General features: G+C 37.1%; 1 protein-coding gene across 1 annotated transcript in view; it reads right to left on the minus strand.

The window, feature by feature from the left end:
- Nucleotides 1–422: 422 nt before the first annotated feature.
- MANBA (mannosidase, beta A, lysosomal) overlaps nucleotides 423–23060 on the minus strand; it is a 99597-nt gene continuing 76959 nt past the window's right edge. The window contains exons 13-17 of the mRNA XM_008580838.1: nucleotides 18776–18940; nucleotides 8742–8886; nucleotides 5269–5411; nucleotides 4139–4396; nucleotides 423–1229 (exon numbers count right to left, since the gene is read on the minus strand). Coding sequence (XP_008579060.1) covers nucleotides 1005–1229; nucleotides 4139–4396; nucleotides 5269–5411; nucleotides 8742–8886; nucleotides 18776–18940 — 936 coding nt within the window. The 3' untranslated portion in view covers nucleotides 423–1004. The remainder of the gene's footprint in view (nucleotides 1230–4138; nucleotides 4397–5268; nucleotides 5412–8741; nucleotides 8887–18775; nucleotides 18941–23060) is intronic.

Here is a 23060-nt window from a genome sequence, read left to right on the forward strand (position 1 = left end):
TGTGTAATAAAAAATTTCACAGAAACTTATAATTAATCAATATAATTAAAATGATTTAAACTCAATAAAAAGGGAATACCACTTTTTCCAGGGTCAACAAATCTAAGTCCAGTTCACAGCCTTTGAATTGGAAAGCTTATTGAATTTAGCCAAATCTGAAGCCCACACACAATCGAGGGTATTGACCAGTGTCATCTATTTCAATGTGAACTTATTTTTTTTTTTTTTCTTTTTTTTTTTTAAAGGATGACCGGTAAGGGGATCTCAACCCTTGGCCAGGTGTTGTCAGCACCACGCTCAGCCAGTGAGCAAACCGGCCATCCCTATATAGGATCCGAACCCGTGGCCTTGGTGTTATCAGCACTGCACTCTACCGAGTGAGCCACGGGCCGGCCTCAATGTGAACTTATTTTTAAATAAGCCTTTAAAAGAAGACATTGTGACTGTTAAAACAATATAACAAAACTCACAAATGAGAAAACATTCTTACTCAAAAAAGTAATCAAATGGCAGCAATCAATTCCCTAAACTGTCTAGCAACAAAAATCAGTATGGCTACCACCAAGAAATCTCCATTGTTATGAACCTCCATTTCTTCTGGAAATAATAACAAAGCACTTCATTTTAGTTATTCAGTGTTTCCCAAAGCTAACTATAAAAGGTTACCACCATGGTCCCGTTCCTGTGAGTCCCTGAAAGGCCGACTGGTTATAACTGGTTCACATGGTGCTAAAGTTGTGAGATGACAGCTAGAATCACCGGCCTGGAACAGATTCAAGAACAGCTAGGCACAGCCCTGTTTGAGGACATCACCTGAGTAAACAGCCTTCCCTGAAAGTATTCATTCACCATACAGACTCTCAACAGAGCAATCAGTCAGATGCGTGGCCGCAAGCAGATGCAGCACTCAGCCTCTTCAACTTGTCTCTGGTCACCTTCCTCTCCAGCCGGTGCTTGAGAAGTATTTTATTCCCAGTGTCCACCAAAAACACAATCTGATTCCCTCAGTAAATATCTGTTAAGGAGGTCACACGAAAAGTTTTCTCCAATTCACTCTTGCTGGTGGGTTTCCAAGGGTAAAATAATATAGTTCGTCTCTTCTCAGTCATGAGGAAACCATTGTCACTAAATCTCCCTGGTATGCTTCCTACATCCAACCAAACAAAGGGAGCAACCGCTGAGGTTTCCAGCTCAAAAACAAATGAGTCACCTTGCTGAGAGATGATGGCCTGAAAAAGGGATAAAACAAATGAAGGATGAGGGAAGAGATATGTAGTCCACACACAGTGCCTATCAGAACATGTATGTGGGCCTAATAAGGAGCACGTTTCCCATGGCTTTAGTTCTGTAACTGCTAAAGTCATATATTCCATGCACTGTTTCAAACACTTCTTAATACATGGAAAATGAGTTAAGGCTATGGAAAATTACTAAGTTATAATCTCAAACTAAGGAAATATGTAGTTTCCACTTACGGAGAATATTTCACAAGAAACTCAAAGCTTTATATCTTTTACAATTTTGCTCAGAGTATCATCAAAAGAGGAACATTTTTGCATAAGGGCTGGGTGACTTAAATGCATTTCAAAGGATAAGTCTGAACCTAGCTGCAGAGCTCAACTGTGGAGCATACATTCTAGTCTTCTGAAAAGATCCAGCAATCTAGAAAGCATCCTGCCAGGCAGTTACAAAAGCTCTACCATTAGAACTTCTTTCTTTTATTGTCTAGTACAGTAAAGTCACATTATTAGCATTTTTTTCTGTGTGTGGCTGGCCGATACGGGGATCTGAACCTGTGACTTTGGTGTTCTTGGTGTTATGACTGCACTTTAGCCAACTGAGCTAACTGGCCAACCATTTTTAGCATTTTTAATGTGTGAATTCCACATACTTTCAGTAGAAAGAGAGTGCAGTTTAAATTATGTAGGCTCCATTACACTTAATTAGCCAATTAGCATAAGACCAGAGTGAGGATGTGCTGCTCTCCAGAGAGGGAGGGGTTGCAAGCCTCTGCAGGTGTGAGTATGGGGTTGAGTGTCACCTGGTCTTTCAAGCTGTGCATTTGTCACAAAACATGGCTCCTCAACATGCATACATGCCACACTGTAGAGTCTTGTATTATACACTATGTGTGACATAAAGAATCTCAAAGGGCAATTTTTACTCTATGTAATTTAGCCATACACATTTGTATGATTATCATTCAGGGTTCTGAGTTATAAACAAGAAAACCTACATTGATGGAAACAGAAAAGAAAGTTAATAAACTGTATTAGGTAGCTGTTGGAGGAGGGTCAGAGACTCAGGCTCAAAGTTAGACACCAAATTCCCAAATTACACCACTCAGCTGTTCCAGAAAAGACCCTACAGCAGCCACCAGCACGAGGTTCACAGAGCTCCCCCTAGCCAGCCTGGGAGGCGGCCAGGGTTGCTTGGCTACTGCTGCTCCAAGGCCAAGGCCAGAAGAGGAAGAGACACTGGCTCTTTGCTCACTCTTGCTGCCTTCTTTGGATTGGAAGTCTGTGCATCTGACTATTGAAGCTTGCACCTTGGCTTCAGGGAGAACAAGTTTCTGGCATCTCCTCTGGGACAGTATAGCCATGTATCTAGCCTATATTAAGCCCGAAATAAATATTAACATTATTATTCCTATTATTACATATAGTCCCTGACTTTAGATGGTTCAACTTACAATTTTTCAACTTTATGATGGTGCAAAAGCAATACACATTCAGTAGAAACCATACTCATGCAACCATTCTGTTTTTCACTTTCAGTACAATATTCAATAAATTACATGAGATATGCAACACGTTAGTATAAAACAGGCTTTGTGTTAGATGATTTTACTCAACTGTAGGCAAATGTAAGTGTTCTGAGCATGTTTAATGTAGTCTAGGCTAAGCTATGATGTTAGGTTAGATGTTTTAAATGCATTTTTGACTTATAATATTTTCAACTTAAGATGGGTATTTTGGGGGATGTAATCCCATCATTAAGTCAAGGAGCATCTGTATATCTCTTTAGGAAGGACAAGTCTCATTAAAATCCAAATGAGGTAGGACAAAGAAAGAAGCCCCACTTCTCTCCAACCACCAGTTATCTCAAGGGAAAGAAGGTCCAACTAAGGAAAGAGAGGAATATTGCTTTCAAAATTTAGAGACTGCAAATTTGTCCTGTACGTCATCTTTATTTTTTTCTTTCTTTTCTTTTCTGGAAAGAAGTTATGTAAGCATATGTCATTTCCTTCATATCTGATCCTGCACCAATTGTTACAAATAAGATTTCATTATGTGAATATTTCACTATTAATTTGGAAAGAAGGTATGTTTTCAACTGTTAGGCCTCTTTCAAATAAAACATAAGGACCAGGTGTTTTTATATGATTATTTCTACAGTAAAAGTAAAAAACCCTTCTCAATGAAGTAAATGTATAAAACAAAATTAAAATTTGCTAAAAATAGAGAATGGAACTTTCTAGAAAAATATTTTCAATTTCTATGTGTAGAGGAAAAAGGAAGAAAAGCTTTTCACTCAACTAGACAGATTACCAATTCAGCTGTACAATTTTTATAACAACACATCCTGATCATCCCATTTTTTCTCTTGGCAATTATAAAGAGATTTGGTGATTAAACTACTTTGAAGCAATAAATCAAAGAGAGTAGAGTGAATATTAATAGATAGTACTTAAAAACTCAAAATTAGAGTGCTTCAACTGGGCTCCAGTGCTTACTAGCATAGAACCTTGAGTTCATTACTTAACTTCTCTAAACTGGCTTTCTAACTTGGAAAACATAGATAATAATATTGCAGGTTGTTGTGAAAGTCAGAGACTACACAGACAAGCACCCAGAACAGAGCCTGGAACCTAGTGCAGGTGCCATTAGTGGGTAAGCCCCCTCTTCTGCCACTGCACCAGCTCCACTAGGGAAAGGTGATGGGACAGCATGTGGCAGTAACTGAGAACTTTGACAAATCCTGAATTGGCTTTCAGTAGGAAGGAATCAATCTTCCCCAGGCCTCAAGTGAACTCAGTACCAAGGGGGAAATTTGCAAATAACAGGATGTAACATGTCGACCCCACGAGCAGGACAGCTCCGAAAGGCCACTGTGACCCCAGGTGACCAGTGCTTACAGTGATATTTGTCTTGATGAGCCCCACGGCCTCCTTCAGTGAAGACAAAAAGTGATAGTTGGTTGGGCTCAGGAGTTCATAGCCACTTGAAAGGTAAAAGGAAACCACACAGCTTTCCCGTGTACAATTCCCACATCTACTCAGCAATTCAGACACTGGCTCATTGTAGACGGGAGCAGCCTTCCCTGCTTTAATCACAAACTGTTTAGTCACGTGAGAGCACAGAGGCTCCAGAGAACTCCACGTATGGACTCTCACCTGGGGAGAAAGAAAACAATAAAAACAAACATTCTTGGTTACTATTGTTTTTAGAGACTAATAGTAGAAGTAATAATTGAAAGTCAAAATACCAGAACTGGTTAAGAGACAATAAAACCTGCGTTTTAATCCAGCCCCACTAAGTACTGGTTATGTGACTAAGTTATTCAACTTCTCAGTCTCCATTTCTTCACATGTAAAATGAGAATAATGACAGCATTAACTTCACAGGCTGCTGTAAGAATTAAATGAAGAATCCATGTAAGGCACAGTACCTGGTACACTGTAATCATTCTATAAATGCGACCTTTCTTCATGGGTATCAGCATCCTCCAAACTATAGCCACCCAAGACTTTGAGTGTCTACTTTCTTTTTACCTACACTTGTTTTAAATACAGGTTTATTTTTCCACAGCCCCATTCTGAATAGTTCTAGTGATTTCCACTTTAACATACCATTTTTAACTATTTCTTTTTGTAAAGTTTGGACTATTTCCTGCTTCTCATAATTATAAATAACTTCATATTTAAGCGGCACTTTCCAGTTTATATGATTCACTTTCATCTAATTATTTTAGTCATTACTCATAGAAATACTTTAAGAATACAGACTGTTATCATTTTATAGATGATGAAATTGAATCACCAAGACGTTAAGGCTTTGCTTAAGATCACATAATAAATGGCAGAGTTTTAACCTGAATATGTGTATTCTGACTCCAAAGACAGCCTATTTTCTCCTACAGACACTACAAACATTTTGATAAAAATTAATTTCTCTTTCATTTTTCCCAGAAAATATAATCAAACTAAAAAAAAAATAATAATCTAAGAGTCTCCCTCTATCTTAGAAAAAAATCCAAGTAACTTACAGTGAGTGTCATCGTATAGTCTGAGTGAAGGTCTGAGACACCGTAGACATAAAACACATTTTGATCCTCAAAGCCTACTGGCAACAGTGGAGCAAAGAAATGCTGAGCAAAGTAATGAAGCATTTTCCACTTTCCTCCGTACTCTGAAAATAATCAAGAGCGTTAGGAGATGGGCAGGGCCAAGCAGTCAGAGTCGTGTCCACATGACCCAGCAGTGAACAAATGAGGAAGAGTCAACAGTGGAGGGAATGCATGACTGTTACAGGCTCAGAGCATTGTGGACATTATGTCATGTCACCCTCATGCCATTTGGTGAGGCGGGCATTAACAACCCACTTCACAAAGAAGAAAACAAGGCTCATGCAGTTAATTCAGACATGCTGGAGGCAATATTTTGAGCCCAGACCCAACTTCTAGCTAGCACTTTCTCATATGCGACTCTGCTTCCAGGAGCTCAAAACATCAATGTTCCATTTTATTATGTACACATGGAGAAAGAAAGCAGGAGCACTGGTTGTGAACACCTGTTACAACTATTTATTTATGTTACTTACAATTCAAAGTCTCTTTTTCCCATAGACACAAAACCCTCTGGGCAAACCAAAACAACCACTATGCAAATATGGCTGGCAAAGTCGGACTGGAGGAAAACATCCAAACCAATGACAATTAATGACAATTCCTCAAATATAGCTAGAAATTGTCAAGAATCTGTAGAGTTCTTTGCCTTTTTGTCATGTCTTGTATGCTAAACCCACAAACATAAAAAACCTTTCAACATCGTTCTTTCTCAATATTCTTCTATTTCAGAATGAAGATCTTTCCCCACAAAGTACCACGTCACCAAACAACTTCAGAGAGAGAAAGAGACAGAAAGCCATAGAGAGACAGGGAGATGCCAGGATGCAAAGTACGAGAACAGGCTGTTGAGATGGAGAAATGTGGTTTTAAAGTCCAGATAAAACTAATTTCTTTAGGGTTTTGCAAAATTTCAACTCTCAGAACTTCAATCTCAACTCTTAGTACTTCATAACAACAACAACAACAGGTTGCGGGCGGGGGTGTGGAGAGGCCTTTCCTATTGGATCTATAAAGTGAACTAAAACTTATATTTGAAAAGTTTTGACATAAATGGAAGATGGCTCAGACCTGAGGTAACTGACACACTCGTGTGTGATATCTATTACAGGAGAAAGCCTTTACATATATGTTTCCAGAGGTCAAGGCCACAAGCAGAATACACTCAGGAGAACAGGAATTAAAGCAAAAGGGCTCACTGATACACATCTGCTATGGTTTGAATGTCCCCTGCAAAATTCCTGTTGAAATTTAATTGCCATTGTGATGGTGTTAAGAAGTGGGACCACTCGGGAGAGTGCGGCGCTGGGAGCGCAGCGGCGCTCCTGCCGTGGGTTCGGATCCTATATAGGGATGGCCAGTGCGCTCACTGGCTGAGCGCGGTCCAAGGGTTGCAATCCCCTTACCGGTCACACACAAAAAAAAAGGCAAAAAAAAAAAAAGAAGTGGGACCACTCAAAGGTGGTTAGGCCATGAAGGCTCCACCCTCTTGAATGGTTTGATGTTGTTATCATGCGAGTTGTTATAAAGGCGAGTTTGGCCCTTTCTTACTCTCTGGCTCCCTCGCACTCTCTTGCCCTTCTGCCTTCTGCCATGGGATGACGCAGTGAGGGGCCCTCACCAGATGCCAGTGCTATGCACTTGGACTTCTCAGCCTCCAAAACCATGAGCCAAATAAATTTCTGTACATTATAAATTTCCCAGTCTGTGCTATTCTGTTACAGCAACATAAAATGGATCAAGACAATACCCTGGGGGTACTAATCAGTAATAAAGTTTAGATACTAGCATAATACTCTGAATAACAGGCTAAAAATATGTGATTTCTGGCTTTGTCATTAACTCTGTAAATATCCAAGTTATGAACCAAGCAAAATGTCCAGGTGGATTTTTGTATTTACAAAATTATAACTATAAATTTGACTAATTTTTAAAAAAGAAATATATAAAGCCTATATAGATCCTAAGTAGCTATTGATCCCTTTAAAGTATCACATTTCAGGTGACAAAAGAAGACACATATCTCCCCCACTTGCACACACTATAAGCAATGGATTTATTGAGCCAATTAAACAGAGTTAAACAAGGTCTATGAGGCCGCCCAGAGCAAGAGTGGATATTAGCATAAATTGTCATAGCTTCTTCCTAATACCTGTTTTCTCTAATAAGTACAAGGAGCTGGTGACCCTCCACAAAGGAAGGGTGCTGCCAGAGTCTATGAAACAGTCAAACTCTTATTTTGTGTATTAATTTGTTTCTATTGCTCATAACAAAATACACAGAACTGGGTGTTTTATAAAGAAAACAAAATTTATTTCTTACAGTTTCTAAGCCTGGGAAGTCCAAAGTCCAGGGAACACAGCTGGTGAAGGTCTTGGTGGTGGCGACGGTAATGGCAGGGTATCACATTATGAAAATGACAGAGCAGAGAGAGACTAACCTCCTCATTCACTCTTACACACTACCGAATTCTGGGTATTTTGTTATAGGCAACAGAAATGGAATAATACAGTGCTGATAAAGACTTTGGTCAGAGAAACTTGATCAAAAATCCAATTCTCTGTAAGAGTTATCCATTTGGCACCAAATAAAGCATGTTTGGAATGAATTTCTTTGGATTTGCATTCACAACCAGTCTAAGAGCCTTACCCAGCAAAATATCCTTTACTTTATGGCCTTGCCTCATTTTTGACCCAAAACTATTGTTTATATTATTAACTGAACTTTTCTTCAGATCACCTCTAGAGAAGGTCAAAGACTCATGATTACTCCTTAATTTTTTTTTTTTTTATGTACTAAAATAGATTGAATCATTCAAACTGCACGTTCCATGCCAGTCATCTCATCTGTTGCTAGTTGAGCTGGTTCAACTGGTAGCTTTTCCTATTTAGATTTCTGATGCTACTACCTTTCCCCCAAGAGATAAATAGGGCATGATAAAAATGCCCTTATGGACTTAGAGGGGAGTCAGAGAAAGGGGCACTTTAACACTAAACTGCACCAACATTCCATTTGGTTGAATTCTCCTGCACGGAAGAAGGGATGCTAAGTTCATGCTCCTTTAGCACTGGAAAGTACTTTTAAATAAATTCAAAAGTCTACATAATAATTAAGACATGTAGCTGAGACATGAATCTATCGCCTTCTTAGTCTGCTGTTCTGACTCTGCACAGCACAGAACTCATAATCAGCCTTACAGCCTGCCTCTAAGCCTCATGGAAAGACTTTGAAGGTGAGTGGGGTGGCTGTAGTTCATAGACCAGCTGTACGAGAATGGCCTCTTTGCCATAGTTCTGCTTGGGTTAATCTGATCCCTCAGGCTCTGTGCTCTCTCAGTTCCTCTCCCCATAGGTATTGCTGTCTCTCACTCACATAAAGAACACTGAAACACTTACCTAGAGAAGCCCAGGAAGGAGCCTGCCAGATGTCATTCAGCTGCCAATAAAGTGCCCCCATGGTGTGCCCTTCTCCATCCACTATCTCACTACGACTGCGTCGGTAGAATTCAGTTTCCGTTTTGACACACTGGGCCTGCATCACCTGATACAGGGGGAACATTTATACACAGATGTTACTGTTTGTAGGCTTAGGTCTGAGAAAATTATAGAATTGAGGTTTCTTAAAAAAGCAAATTGGATAAATTAGGGAATTTTACTAGTGTTAACAATACCATTATTATATTAGATCTGGAACTAGCCCCTTAGCACGAGAGAAGCTATTGTCTATAACAGTGGGTTTGTCTGGGAGGCTTGGGGTTTGATTGATTATATCAATGAGTGAAAAAGGAACAGAATGGTATAGAAGTTTCTTTGCTAATGTAGTGTAGGCAATGAAAGAAAACAGACTATTATTCCAGAGCAAATACCATATGTAGTCAAACACTAGGTTATTTTAATGATAAATTTTGCTAATACATTCAAAACTCTTGAGCACTCTGGGCTCTAGCATGGTGTGGTACCCTCCACACAGACAGTACGATGCCAATAACATGGATCTGAGTCTACCTAAATGAGTAGGCTAATGAATGACACCTTTGTTATAAAAATGCAGAAAACTGTTGCCCACCATACTTCTTAAAGGGATGTTGTACAATCCTAGTTCCCTGGAAAATTTCTGGAACTGCTCCTTTCTCTTTAAAAATTGTACTTGTGTTTATGTACCCATGTATGCTTTCCTAAGGAGGGCAATCTTCACATATGAGGGATAAATGCTTAGTCATTTCCTAGGTTACTCAATCTCACCGTTAGCAGACAAACCTTATTTTTGTTTTAAAAGTATGCCTCTTTTCAGCAGTTTGCTTGATTACACTTATGAAATCATACTCCCTAGAGAGACAGATGGTATGATTAAAAAAAAAAACTGGACAAGGACACCAAGACTTAGGTCCCAATTCCAGCTTTGCTGTCTTCCAAAACCCACATTCTCTTCCTCCAGAGTAACAGAGTTGTAGCTGGGCTACACTTTCCAAAAACACACTCCCCATCCTTGGAACAAAAAGTAGCCTTGTGACCAAGTTCCCCCCATTTTTATATATTTTATTTACTTAAATTATCCTGACAATAAAAATCTTCAAATAAAGTTGGTTTTTAAACCGAGATATAATTTGCATATCTTACAATTCACCTTTTTAGGGTTTATAATTTACTGGTTTTTAGTATAGTCACAAGGTTGTGCAAGCCTCTCCACTATCTCATTCTAGAATATTTTCATCACCCCAAAAATTAACACCATGCCAGTTAGTAGTCACTCCCCATTTTCCCCTCTCTCTAGTTTCTGGAAACCACTAATCCACTTCCTGTCTCTATGGATTTGCCTATTGTGGACATTTCATATAAATGGAATGAGACAATACGGGGTTTTTATGACTGGCTTCCTTCATTTAGCTTTTTTCAAGGTTTATACATGTTGCAGCATCTATCAGTCCTCCAGTCGTTTTTATTTCTGAATAATATTTCATTGTATAAATATGCTACATTTTGTTTATCCATTCATCAGTTGATGGAACATTTGGGTAGTTTCCACTTTTTGGTTACTACAAAAAATGCTTCTATGAATATCTGTGTTCAAGTTTTCGCATGAACATATGTTTTCGATTTTCTTGACTATATACCTAAGAGTAAAATTGCTGAGTCACATGATAACTCTATGTCTCATTTTTTGGGGGAACTGGCAAACAGTTTTCCACAGGAGCTCAACCATTTTACATTCCCACCAGCAATATATGATGGTTCCAATTTCTCCACATCCTTGCCAATACGTGTTATTTTCCTTTTTTTTTTTTTCTTTTTTAAATTCTAGATATCCTAGTGGGCGTGAGTGGTATCTCACTGTGGTTTTGATTTGTGTTTCTCTAATAACTAACAATGTTCAGCATCTCTTCATGTGTTTATTTGCCATTTTCTTTAAAGAAATGTCTATTCAAAGCCTTTACAAATTTTTTTCATTGAATTGCCTTTTTCATTATTGAGTTCTAAGAGCTCTTTATATATTCTGGATACTAGATCCCTATCAGATATATGAATTGTAAGTTTCTTCTCTCATACTGTGGATTACATTTTTACTTTCTTAATACTGTTATTTGCCTTACAAAAGTTTTTAATTTTGATAAAGTACAATTTATCTATTCTTTCTTTGGTTGTTTTTTCTTTAAGTGTCAAATTTAAGAAACTATTGCCTAATCAAAATTCATGAAGGTTTATACCTATGTTTTCTTCTTACAGTTTTATAGTTTTAGCTGTTACGTTTCGATCTTCGGTTGATTCTGAGTTGACTTTTTATATGGTATGAGATAGCGGTCTAAATTTATTCATTTATATGTGGATATTGAGTTGTTCCAGCATCATTTGTTGGAAACTCTATTCTCTGGCGCCTCCCCCCCCCACCCCCACCTTGCCATTTTGTTGTCTTGGCCATTTGGAATGTAAATTAGTGCAGACATTTTGGAAAATAGTATGGTGGTTCCTCAAAAAAATTAAAAACAGAACTACCATATAATCCAACAATCCCACTACTGGGTATATATATCCAAAGAAAATGAAATCAGTATGTCTTAGAGATAACTGCACTCCCATTTTTATTGCAGCATTATTAACAATAGCCAGGATACGGAATCAATCTAACTGTCCAGCAACAGATGAATAAATAAAGAAAATGTTGTATATGTACACAATGGAACACAATCCAGCCTTTAAAAAGAAGGAAATCCTGTTATTTGTGACAACATGGATGAACCTGGAGGACATTATGTTAATTGAAATAAGCCAAGCACAGATAGAAAAATACTACATGATCTCCCTTATACGTAGAATCTAAAAATGTTGAACTCATAGAAGCAGAGAGTAGAATAATGGGTACCAGGGACTGGGAGGGTGGGGAGGAATTGGGAAGATGTTAATCAATGTATACAAATTTCAGTTAGGCAGGAGAAATAGGCTCAAGAGATCTACTGTACAACAACATGGTGACTATACTTAATAACAATGTATTGTATACTTGAAAATTGATGAGTACATTATAATTGTTCACACCACACACAAAAAAATAAGTGAGTTAATGCATATGTTAAATAGCTTGATTTATCCATTCTACAATGTATGCATATATTAAAACTTCACGTTGTACACGAGAAATATATACAATTTTTGCCAGTTAAAAGAAAATGAATACTTAAAATTTTTAAAAAAGAAAAGAAAATGAATTGACCACTAGGTGTATATGTTTATTTCTGGACTCTCAGTTCTGTAGAATCAATCTACATGTCTGGCCCTTGGTCAGTACCACATTGTGTTGATTACTGTAGCTTTGTAGAAAGTTTTGAAACTAGAAGTGTGAGTTCTCCAACTTTATTCTTCTTTTTTGAGATTGTTTTGACTATTTTGGGTGCCTTGCATTGCCATATGAATATTAGGACCCACTTGCCCATTTCTGCAAAAAAAGGCAGTATGAACTTTGATAGAGATTGCATTGAATCTAGATCAATGTGGGAGTACTGCCATCTTAACAATATTAAGTCTTCCGATCCATGAACATGAATGTCTTTCAATTGCTTTAATTTTCTTCAAAAATATTTTGTAGTTTTCAGTGTGAAAGTCCTATACTTCTTTAGATGAATATATTTCTAAGTATTTTATTCATTTTAATACTATTGTAAATGGTACTATTTAATACTTAATTTTCAGAATATTCACTGCTAGTGTATAACAATCCAACTGTTATTTGTATATTGATCCTATATCCTGCAAACTTGCAGAACTAATTTATTAGCTCTAATGATATTTTTGTGGATGCTTTAAGGTCTTTGTATAAGATCATGTCATCTGCAGATAGAGACAGTTTTATTCTTCCTTTCCAATCTGGATGCCTTTTATTTCATTTTCTTGCCTAATTACCCTGACTAGAACTTCCAATAAAATATCAAACAGACATGGCAAGAAAGGGCATACTTGCATTGTTTCTGATCTCAGGGGAAAAGCTTTCTGTCTTCCACTATTAAATATTATATTATCTGTGGGTTTTTCAAAGATGCCCTTTATCAGGTTGAAGAAGTACCCTTCTATTTCTAGTTTGTTGAGTGACTTTTGGTTTTTGGGGTGGTTTTTTTTTTTTTTTTTTTTTTTTTTTTTCGTGTCCGGCAACGGATCGCAACCCTCAGTGTCGCGCCTGTACCGGACCTGGACCGGCAACGGAATCGCAACCCTCGGCGCTGCGCCCACACCTCGCTCAGCCAGTGAGCGGGAACCGGTCTGTATGTGGGATCCGAACCCTTGGCAGGAGCGCCGCCGCGCTCCCAAGTGGTGCACTGTAGCAGTGCGCCACCGGGCCGGCCCAGGGGTGTTTTTTAAATAATGAAAAGGTGTTGGATTTTCTCAAATTCTTTTTCTTCATCTATTGAGATGATTATGTGGTTATTTTTCCTTTATTCTACTAATATGGTGTATTAAATTAATTGACTTTCATATGTTGGACCAATCTTGCATTCCTGGAATAAATCCCACTTGTTTATGATGTATAATCCTTTTTATCTGCTGCTGAATTTTGGATTGCTAGTATTTTATTGAAGATCTTTTGCATCTGTATTCAAAAGGAGGATTGGGCTGTAGGTTACTTGTCTTGGGATATCTTTGTCTGGTATCAAGGTAATAATGGCTTTACAAAATGAGTTAGGAAATATTTCCTCCTCTTCTATTTTACTCTTTTTTTTTTTTTTGAAGAGTTACTGAAGGATTAATGTTAGTTCTTCTTTAAACATCTTAGAATTCACTAGTGAAGCCATGTGATCATAGAATTTGTAGGGGAAGCTTTAGTTGTTATAGGTCTATTCAGATTTTCTGTTTCTTCTTAGTCAGTTTTCATAGGTTGTCTCTCTAGAATTTGTCCATTTCATCTAGGTTACCTGATTTGTTGCCATACAATTGTTTATAGTATTCCCTTACCACCTTCTTTTTCTGTAAGTGAGTCATAATACTCCCTCTTTCATTTTTGGTTTAGTAATTTGTGTCTTCTTTCTTTTTGCTTAGCCAGTCTAGCTAAGATTTGTCAATTTTGTTGATATTTTCAAAGAGCTAACTTTTAGCTACATTGGTTTTCTCTAGTGTGCCAATAAGGTCTTTATTCAATGTGCTAAATTTCTGATGTCTACTTTATTTAATTGCTGAAAATTAATGTTGCAATTCAACCAAACACCTCAGTTATTGTAGAACTACCCTTATGTCAACTGTAAAGAGATAGAATATTATAGTTTGAAAAGCAGAGACCCTAATCCATTCATTGCTCTGAGTCCTTGGACAAAATTCTTAACATTTCCAAGCCTCTGTTTCCTCACGTATAAAATGGAAATAGCAACACGGACGTCTGGAGATGCTGTAAGTATTACATGGGAATGCATACAAAGCACTTCATGACCCAGGGCCAGGCATTTGGTGTCTACCCAAAGAAAGCTGACTATCTGCTTGACTGTTAAATTACGTGGTGCCTATAAAGGCTTCTATGTACTTTGTAACATACTATATAGTACTATATAATGTACTATGTTGGTAATCACTCCATTCACCTCCCTTGCCCACTCTACCCCCATCTTAAAAGCTGGGTATGGCCTGGATCTTCCATCATGTCTCGGTGCTGCCTACCCAGGCAAATAACTGTTGCAGGGCAGCCAGCAGCATCAACACCTGGGCCTACAGCACAGCCTGCCTCTTTTCCTGAGTTCTTTTTTCTTTTTCTTTTCTTTTTTTTTTTATTTTATCAATATACAATGTAGTTGATTTTTGTGTCCATTTACCAATTCTTCCCTCCCTCTTTTCCTGAGTTCTTGTCATCAAGTTACTTGCAGCATGGGGAGAGAAAATGGCCCCTAAAATATATGAGTTTCTCAAGGACATCCCCAAGCAATCATTACATGCTAATAAATATGTGAAGAATAAATGAAAAAGCACTAGAGGAGGCTATAAGCTAAGGGATCGGTAATGATCATTAGCCTGGCTTCCTCTCTAAGTGGCTAATAAGAGGCCATGCCAGTAGAGTAAGTCACTTAAAAGTTAGTTTAGATGTGTTAGTTTGTCAGTCCTCAGACTAGGAAGTGAGACCTGCGTACACAGTTTAAGTGGGTGTGCCTATGTATATGGGCTATTTGGAATAAAATGTAACAGGATAAGGTAGGAGAATGAAAGGTGAGGCAAGATTATCTTGGAATATTAGGAGAATTAAAGAGTCAAGGGCTGAGCAGGACATCTTTGTGGCTATAAGATAAGAGAAGATAGGAAAAGATCTAAATGTGAAGAAACTTACTGCACAGCTTTTTTGGCCAAGACTTTTCTAACAGTTGCAAAAATTGCTTAATTAATAGAATGTGCAAAAAAGTGGCACATGGGCAAGCACTCTTCTTCAGAACAGTAGGAGAGACTATGAGAAAAAGAACAAGGGGTGGGAGTGGGAACAGAGAAAAAGGACCAGAAAAGGGCTTTACTTCTAATACACAGGTTAAAAGTTATCATTCTAATATCAAAGTAATGAGGAAGAAAACCTTTTTCACCCCAATATTTCCTGTATATATTTTAGTCAAGAAAATCTGATGCTAAAAACAAAACAAAACAAAAATCATAATTCTGATTTCTTTCATTTCAGATCTCATCTGTATATCAGAAAGTGCCACAGTAGAACGAACAAACCACATAAGGACCATCCAATTCTGAGCCAAAGCTTGATAGGATGCTAGTGCTAAATTATCAGACAAAACCCATCACCAACCAAAACTGGCTACAAATAATTCCTCTTATACACCCAGCTCCTACCTATGTATCTTGAATGCGAGCAAGTTCAGAAAAGAAAAATTATTTCTGTCAGTTCTTTGAATGTGGTTTTGAAGAAAATAATAATAATAAAGTAACAGCAATAAAATGAACAGTTGGAAGTAGGAAAGCCAGCATGAAAAACAACAGCTGAAAAAGTTCACACACACACACACACACACACACACACACACACACACACACACACACACGAATAAGAATCAACCTATTTTATATATCAAAACATTTTAATAGAATATTGGCTATAGAACTTTAACCTTGCGTTCTGGTAAATTAATGAATTACACATCCCACTAGCAAAACTTCCCTAACTTATAAGATTATGGTTGAAACATCAAAATTCGGGCCGGCCCAGTGGCGCACTGGAGAGTGCGCTGCTTGGGAGCGTGGCGGCGCTCCCGCTGAGGGTTCGGATCCCATGTGGAGACCGGTTCCCACGCGCGGTGCGGGCGCAACACTGAGGGTTGCAATCCCGTTGCCGGTCCCCGGTACGGGCGTGACACCGAGGGTTGCGATCCCGTTACCGGTCAGTAAAAAAGAGACAAAAAGGGGAAAAAAAAAAAAAAAAGAAACATCAAAATTCTCTTAATCATTTCATCACCTTTTAAAAAAGAATATCTTTTTGGCTTACAGTTTTCTGCTTCAGCTTCTATCCAAGGGTTTGCATTTTCGTACAGGAGAAAACTAATGAGAGTGAGCATGAGTTTGGATAAAAATTGGTACATTTTTAGATGCTAAGATAGATAAATTAAAATGTGGTCACGTTTAACAAAAACTTCTGATCTACTTCTGGTCAACTTATATAATTGGGAGTAGGCTTTTACCTTCTCTCTAGGAATCTGAAATAAGTATGGCAGAAACATCAGGTAAATAGGCAGTGGCTTTAACATAGTCTTAAGTATGTGTGTAGTCACAGGTGCATGAAATAAAATAGGCAAATGAAAAAAGTAAAATGGTCTAAAATCAGATCATGGTTGCACAGCTCTATAAGTAAATCACTTAACTGTACACTTAAAATGAGTGAATTTTATGATATGTCAATTACATCTTGATAGAACTGTTTTAAAATACATCTGGTAAGGTGCATACTGTCACATGCACAACTCTTTTCACATATGTATACACCCATATGACCACCACCCAGATCAAGATATTAAACACAAAGTTCTCTTGTATGCATTCCTAATTATTATCACAACTCCCCTCCACAATAGTGGTTATTACTAGTTTGCTTTCTAGCACCTTGATTAGTTTTTTCTATACTTAAATTTCAGTATGAAAGGAATCAGTACAGTATGTACCCCTTTATATCTGGTTTCTTTTAATCAACATAATGTCTGTGAAACTCATGCAAGTTGATGCTGATATCAGTAGTTTAGTCTTTTTTATTGCTGTGGAGCATTCCACTGTATGAATATTCCACAATTTCTTTATAAATTCTCTTGTTAAAGGACATTTAGGTTGTTTCTGGCTTAGGGCTATTATGAATAATGCTACTACCCTATGAACATTATTTTAGATGTCTGCTGGTGGATATATGCAACCGTTTTTCCAAGGTACATAGCTAGGAGTAGAAATGCTGATTCAAAAAAGCAAATATTTACCTTAGGTAGTGCTGTGGATTGAATGTCCCCCAAAATTCACTAAAGCTTGAACAGTGTTAAGAAGGTGGGAAACCCAATATGGTATTTGAAAAGTAGGACCTTTACGAGGTGATTGGATCATCACAACTATGCCCTTGCAAATGGGTTAATCCATTCATAAAATAATGGGTTAGTGATTTAATGGGCTATCAGGGAGTAGTTCTGATGGCTTTATAAGGAGGGTGAGTGTGCACATTAATGCTCTCCTGCTCATGCCATTCTCGTCATGTGAGACGCTGCGTTGCCATGGGACTCTGTAGGTAGTCCCCACCAAGAAGTCCCTCACCAGACACGCCCCCTGGACCGTGGACTTTGCAGCCTACAAAATTGTAAAAAATATATACTGTTCCTTTAAAATTACCCAGTTTCAGATATTCTGTTACAAGTAACAGAAAACAGACTAATACAGGTAGAAACTACCATGGAATTTTCCAAAATGGTTAAACAAACTTACCCTGCTACTAACAATGTCTCAATGTTTCAGCTGTCTCACCTCCTCACCAACAGTTGGTATTGTCAATCTTTTTAATTTTAGCCATTCTGCTAAGTGTGTGTAGGGGTATCCTGGTATGGCTTTAATTTACGTTTCCTTGATTAAGAATGAGATTGAGCACATTTTCATACATTTATTGACCATTTGGATATCATCTTTGGTGAACTGCCTGGTCAAGGTTTCTGACCATTTTTGAATAGAATTTCTGTCTTTTTCTTATTGCTTATAAAATCTCTTTATTCTGGATACAAACATTTTATCAGCTATATGAACTGCAACTATTGGTTCCCAGTCTGTGGCTTGCCTTTTCTCCCTCTTAATGGTGTGTTTGATATTCAGTAGTCCATAATTTTAATAAAGTATAATTTATCAATATTTTCTTTTATAATAGTGCTTTTTACATCCTGGTTAAGGATTCTTTGCTTATCCCAAGGTAATAAAGATATTCTCCTATGTTTTCTCCTAAAAGCTTTATTGTAGTACTTTTCACATTTGAGTCTTTGACTCAAATTATTTTTATATATATTGTCGAGATCCATTTATTTTCCCATAAAAGTATCCACCTGATATGGCACTGTTTATTGATGAAACTGTCCTTTTCCCACTGAACTGCAGCGGCATCGTAGCCATAAATCAAGTGACCAACGATTTTATGCATGAGTCTGTTTCTGGACTCTGTTGCATTCTATTGTTCTGTTTTATCCTGGGAAATGCCACTGTCTTAACTACTGAATTTTTATAGTAATCTTGAACTAGGGAACATTATAATGAACAATTTAACTTCATGAGCTATTCTTGTAAGAGAGAAAAATGCCAAAAATGAACTCTTTCAAGTCTTATGTGTCATCATATGTGTTTGAAGAAAATAAGTTCCTTAATCAGTAGAATGAAAACCTGAATATTTTTCACCACATAAGGCCTTCAAAATCTGCATGATCTCTTATGTTCGCTGCGGGAAACTGTTCAACTCCAGAATGAAAACCACTTACCTGAGTAAGGTAGATGGTATCTTTAAATGTGCGTAATGGATCTGTGCTCTGGGGAAGTGTGAAGTGAAGCCCAGCCTGATGCAACATTTCGTGGTTACCATCTGCATGATGCTGTCGGTGAAGTGAAAATTTGCTCTTGAAAGACCAGTCCTCCTTAGATGAAACCTTTTGCATAAAGAATAAGAGTTACAAATTGGAAAGTCAGCAGTAAAACTACTTTTCTCTAAGTTCCTGGCAAACCTGAGAAGTACTCAACCAAGGGATAAGAGCTCTAGATTTGTTCTGTAGCTCTCATTTCTTATGTGTTTTTGCAGCATACTCGTTACTGGTGAAAGACTAGCCTGTGCAAAGTTAAATCACAAAACCACGATCTGGCAGCTGCCTCCTCCCTTATTCAAACCTAGAAAGTTACATTTGGGTATTTTTCTCAAAAGTCTTGCCTTATCAAAACATATTTCTGGTGTTTGAAACATTCATTATGTGTATTTTAAAGTATTATTTCATCTATTTAGGTAAATATTTTATTCATTATTAGTTTGTCAAGACTGAACAATAGACTGCAATCCACATTCTGTTAAAATGGTCACAACTATTAAATAGGAATAAAATGGCACTATAATGACAGTAAATGCTTTACACGTTGCTCATATTGCTTATTTGTTTCTCAGGGATCACTAAACATAACAGATAGGCACATGTTTAATTTTCATATAGCTGAAGACACAACCAAATAATGACAGTCCTCTCCCCTAAGAATCAATCTTAATTTCTGACTACATTTGAATCCAGAGTTTTAATCCAAATTACACAGAGACTCTGAAAAATTATACACTGCCCCCACCCCAAAAACCTGAAAATTAAAAAGCTATATCCCTGTTCATAAAGAATGACATAATTCCCGGTAATCATGTAATACACAAGCAAATCACCTTAAAACATAAAAAGCTATTCTTTGAGAATTAATTTATAACAAAATATAAAAAATATACATTAGCCATATTTAATCTGGAAGTTTTTCCAAATTATACCTATTTTTCCAAGTTGTCACCATCAGAATCATAGAGAACACTAAGTATTCCAATTTTTTATTTAAAAAAGATATTCATATTCACAATAATCCTGTACATATGTTAGAGGCATAAACCTTTACCAATAGACTTCTCTTCTTTCTATACTTCCTCCATTTTAAATTCTGAAACACACCTTTGGGCTTCTCAGACCTCTGATTGGTAATTATTTAATTTAGCCCATAATCAGTGTAGTGGATTGAATGTCCTCCCAAAACTTAATTTCCACTGTAACTGTTAAGGGAGGGAAATCCTGTTATAGTGATTGAAAGGTGGGGCCTTGAAGAGGTGATTGGATTGCAGGACCATGCAATGGTCTGAGGGGCATGGTTCTGAGGGCTTTAAAAAGAGAGTGAATGAGGTTTCTCTCTGCTCTTACTGCTTTCTCTCTCGCTCTCTCTGCTCCACCATTTTCTCAGTGTGACATCCTGCCATCACTGTCACCACCATGGAGACTTTCACCAGCTGTGTTCCCTGGACTTTGAACTTCCCAGCATCTGAAACTGTAAGCAATAAATTTTGTTTTCTTACAAAATTACCCAGTTCCGGGTATTTTATTGTAAGCAAGAGAAATGGACTAACATAATCAGTAAACCTAATCTTTAGTTATATAGGTAGCTTTCTACTTTCTTATAACTCTGATTAGGAAGTTTTTAAAATTTCACCTACAACCATGTTTACCAGAAGAAAAGTGCTAGGCAAAGTTCTAACTGCTTTCAGAATATTAACTCATTTAATACTCATAACAACCCTATGAGTAGGTACTACTATCACCCCATTTTATAGATGTGAAAACCAGGCACAGAAAGGTTAAGTAAGTTGTCCAAGATCCAAAGTTAGTTAGGGCTCCAACCCCTAGTTCATTAAATCTAGAAACATCTGAAGAAAATAAAACTTTCATACAAACCCCATGGTTAGAATGGATTATTTTAATGGTAATAATAGTTTACATTTTATGGGTTCTCACTATGTGTCAGGAACTGCGCTAAATGCTTCAGTGTATTAATTAACTTGATCTTTACGCACAAACACATACACACAGGCATACCTAAATGCATACCTGCACACACACACACACACACACACACACACACACATGAGGTATGCACTATTAACCCCAATTTACAGATGAGGAAACTGAAATTCAAAAAGATTAAGTAATTTGCCCAAGGTAACAGCTAACAAGTGGCGACTGTTGCATTCAATCCAGTTTTGTTTATTCCAAAGCCCAAGCTTTTAATCTCCATGCAATATTGACAATCACCTGCTGAAAATATTATTTCATGAAAAAGTAATATATCCCAAATTAAAGAAACATTTTAATAGACTCGTTGAATACATGAAAAAAAACCTAACAGTCTAAGTTTTACTTAACGTTAATCTTTTGGTTTCTTTTATTTCCAAATTTCCTATTCAAATTCTCAACTAAGCAATGTAGCTTGAAAAGAGATGATTAAATCAAGAGATAAAGATGGTTCATAATGGGCAGAACTTTTTTTCACCTTTTCCTGTTTTAAAATATAGAATTTAGTATCTCTGAACATCATCAGGTATTTCACAAAAACATGGCAATTCCATTATTTTAAGAAGGTGAATAGAAATGCTAATAGATTTGAAGAAAAGGTTAGCAGTTTCTAACACCAACCTTTCTAGTGTGGTGAAAAGAAAATGTATCAGCTCTGGAGTCAGACAGTAAGTTTGAATCCAGATATGCTGCTTATTACCCAGGCGACATGGGTAGAACTCCTACCCTGCACTGCTTTGATTTCCTCCCAGGCTCCAGTCAACATGGAGGGGTTGAATTATTGCTAAATAAAAGAACAGGTACCTGGTACAGAGCATCTGCTTAGTAAATATTTTTGCTTCCTTCATTCCTTCCTTCCCATTCTCAACACTTACTCCTACCTGAGTCAGGAAGGATACTGAACTTCATTCTCCATTTTGAAACAACAGTATTACCAGAAGATTAGCCCCACAATTTGGAAATAATAATAATAAAAAAGGGGATTTCCCATTCCATAATGTACATATGTTTCAAAATGTCATGTTGTATACAATAAATATATACAGTTTTGTCAGTTAAAAAGACAAAGGGTTGAACTAAGGTTATGATGTTATTAAAGTTAAAACCACAATATAATTTCAATGTGTAGAAACAAATATAGTTGTGTTCAGGTGGAGAAATTGAGAAAGTTTGAAATTGTCTTAAAATATTTTTTGTGATTACCTTACACAAGTTATGGGGAGAGGAGACCACACAATCATTTCAGTAGATGAAGGAAAAGCATTTGACAAAATCCGACAATCTGTCATGATATGAGCATTCAACAAACTAGAAATAAAAGGGAACTTTCTCAACCTTATAAAGGGCATCTCCAAAAACCCTATAATTAACATCATTGTACACGGGAAAAGACTACAAGGTTTCCTTCCCCTTACAAAATAGAACAAGTGAAGGATGTCTGTTCTCACCACTTCTTGTTCACATTGTACTGGAGGTTCTAGCCAGGGCAATTTGTCAGGAAAATAAAATTAAAAGCATCCATAACAGAGAGGAAGAAATAAAACTATCTCTATCTGCAGATGACCTAATCTTATGTAGAGAAAATCCTAAAGTACTCCCCCCCCACACACACACAAAAACAATTAGAGGTATTTGCATTTAGCCAATTTTCAGGATACAAGCTCAATATACAAAAAACAATCATTTTTGTATACTAATAATGAGCAATCTAAAAATAAAATTAAGAAAATAATTCCATTTACAATAGCACCAAAAAGAATAAAACACTTAGGAGTAAGTTAACGAAACAAGTGTTTGTACTCATACACTGAAAACTATAAAACAATGTTGAAAGAAATTAAAGAAGACATCCCATGATCATGGGTCAGAAGACTTAATATTGTTAAGATGGCAATACTCCACAAACTGATCTACAGATTCAACCGAATCTCTATCAAAATCCCAGGTGGCTTTTTGCAGAAATTGGCAAACCAATCCTAAAATTCATATGGCAATGCAAGACACCCAGAATAGTCAAAACAATTCTGAAAGGAGTAAAGTTGTAGGACTCATACTTCCTGATTTCAAAACTTACTGCAAAGCTACAGTAATCAAGACAGTGCATAATGGTATAAAATATGCCATGGGAACAAAACTGAGAATTCAGAAATAAATCCTAACTTTTAAGGTCAATTGATTTTCAGGGCCAAGAGAG

Source organism: Galeopterus variegatus, unplaced genomic scaffold, assembly GCF_000696425.1.
Source record: "Galeopterus variegatus unplaced genomic scaffold, G_variegatus-3.0.2 Scaffold88, whole genome shotgun sequence".
NCBI lineage: Eukaryota > Metazoa > Chordata > Mammalia > Dermoptera > Cynocephalidae > Galeopterus > Galeopterus variegatus.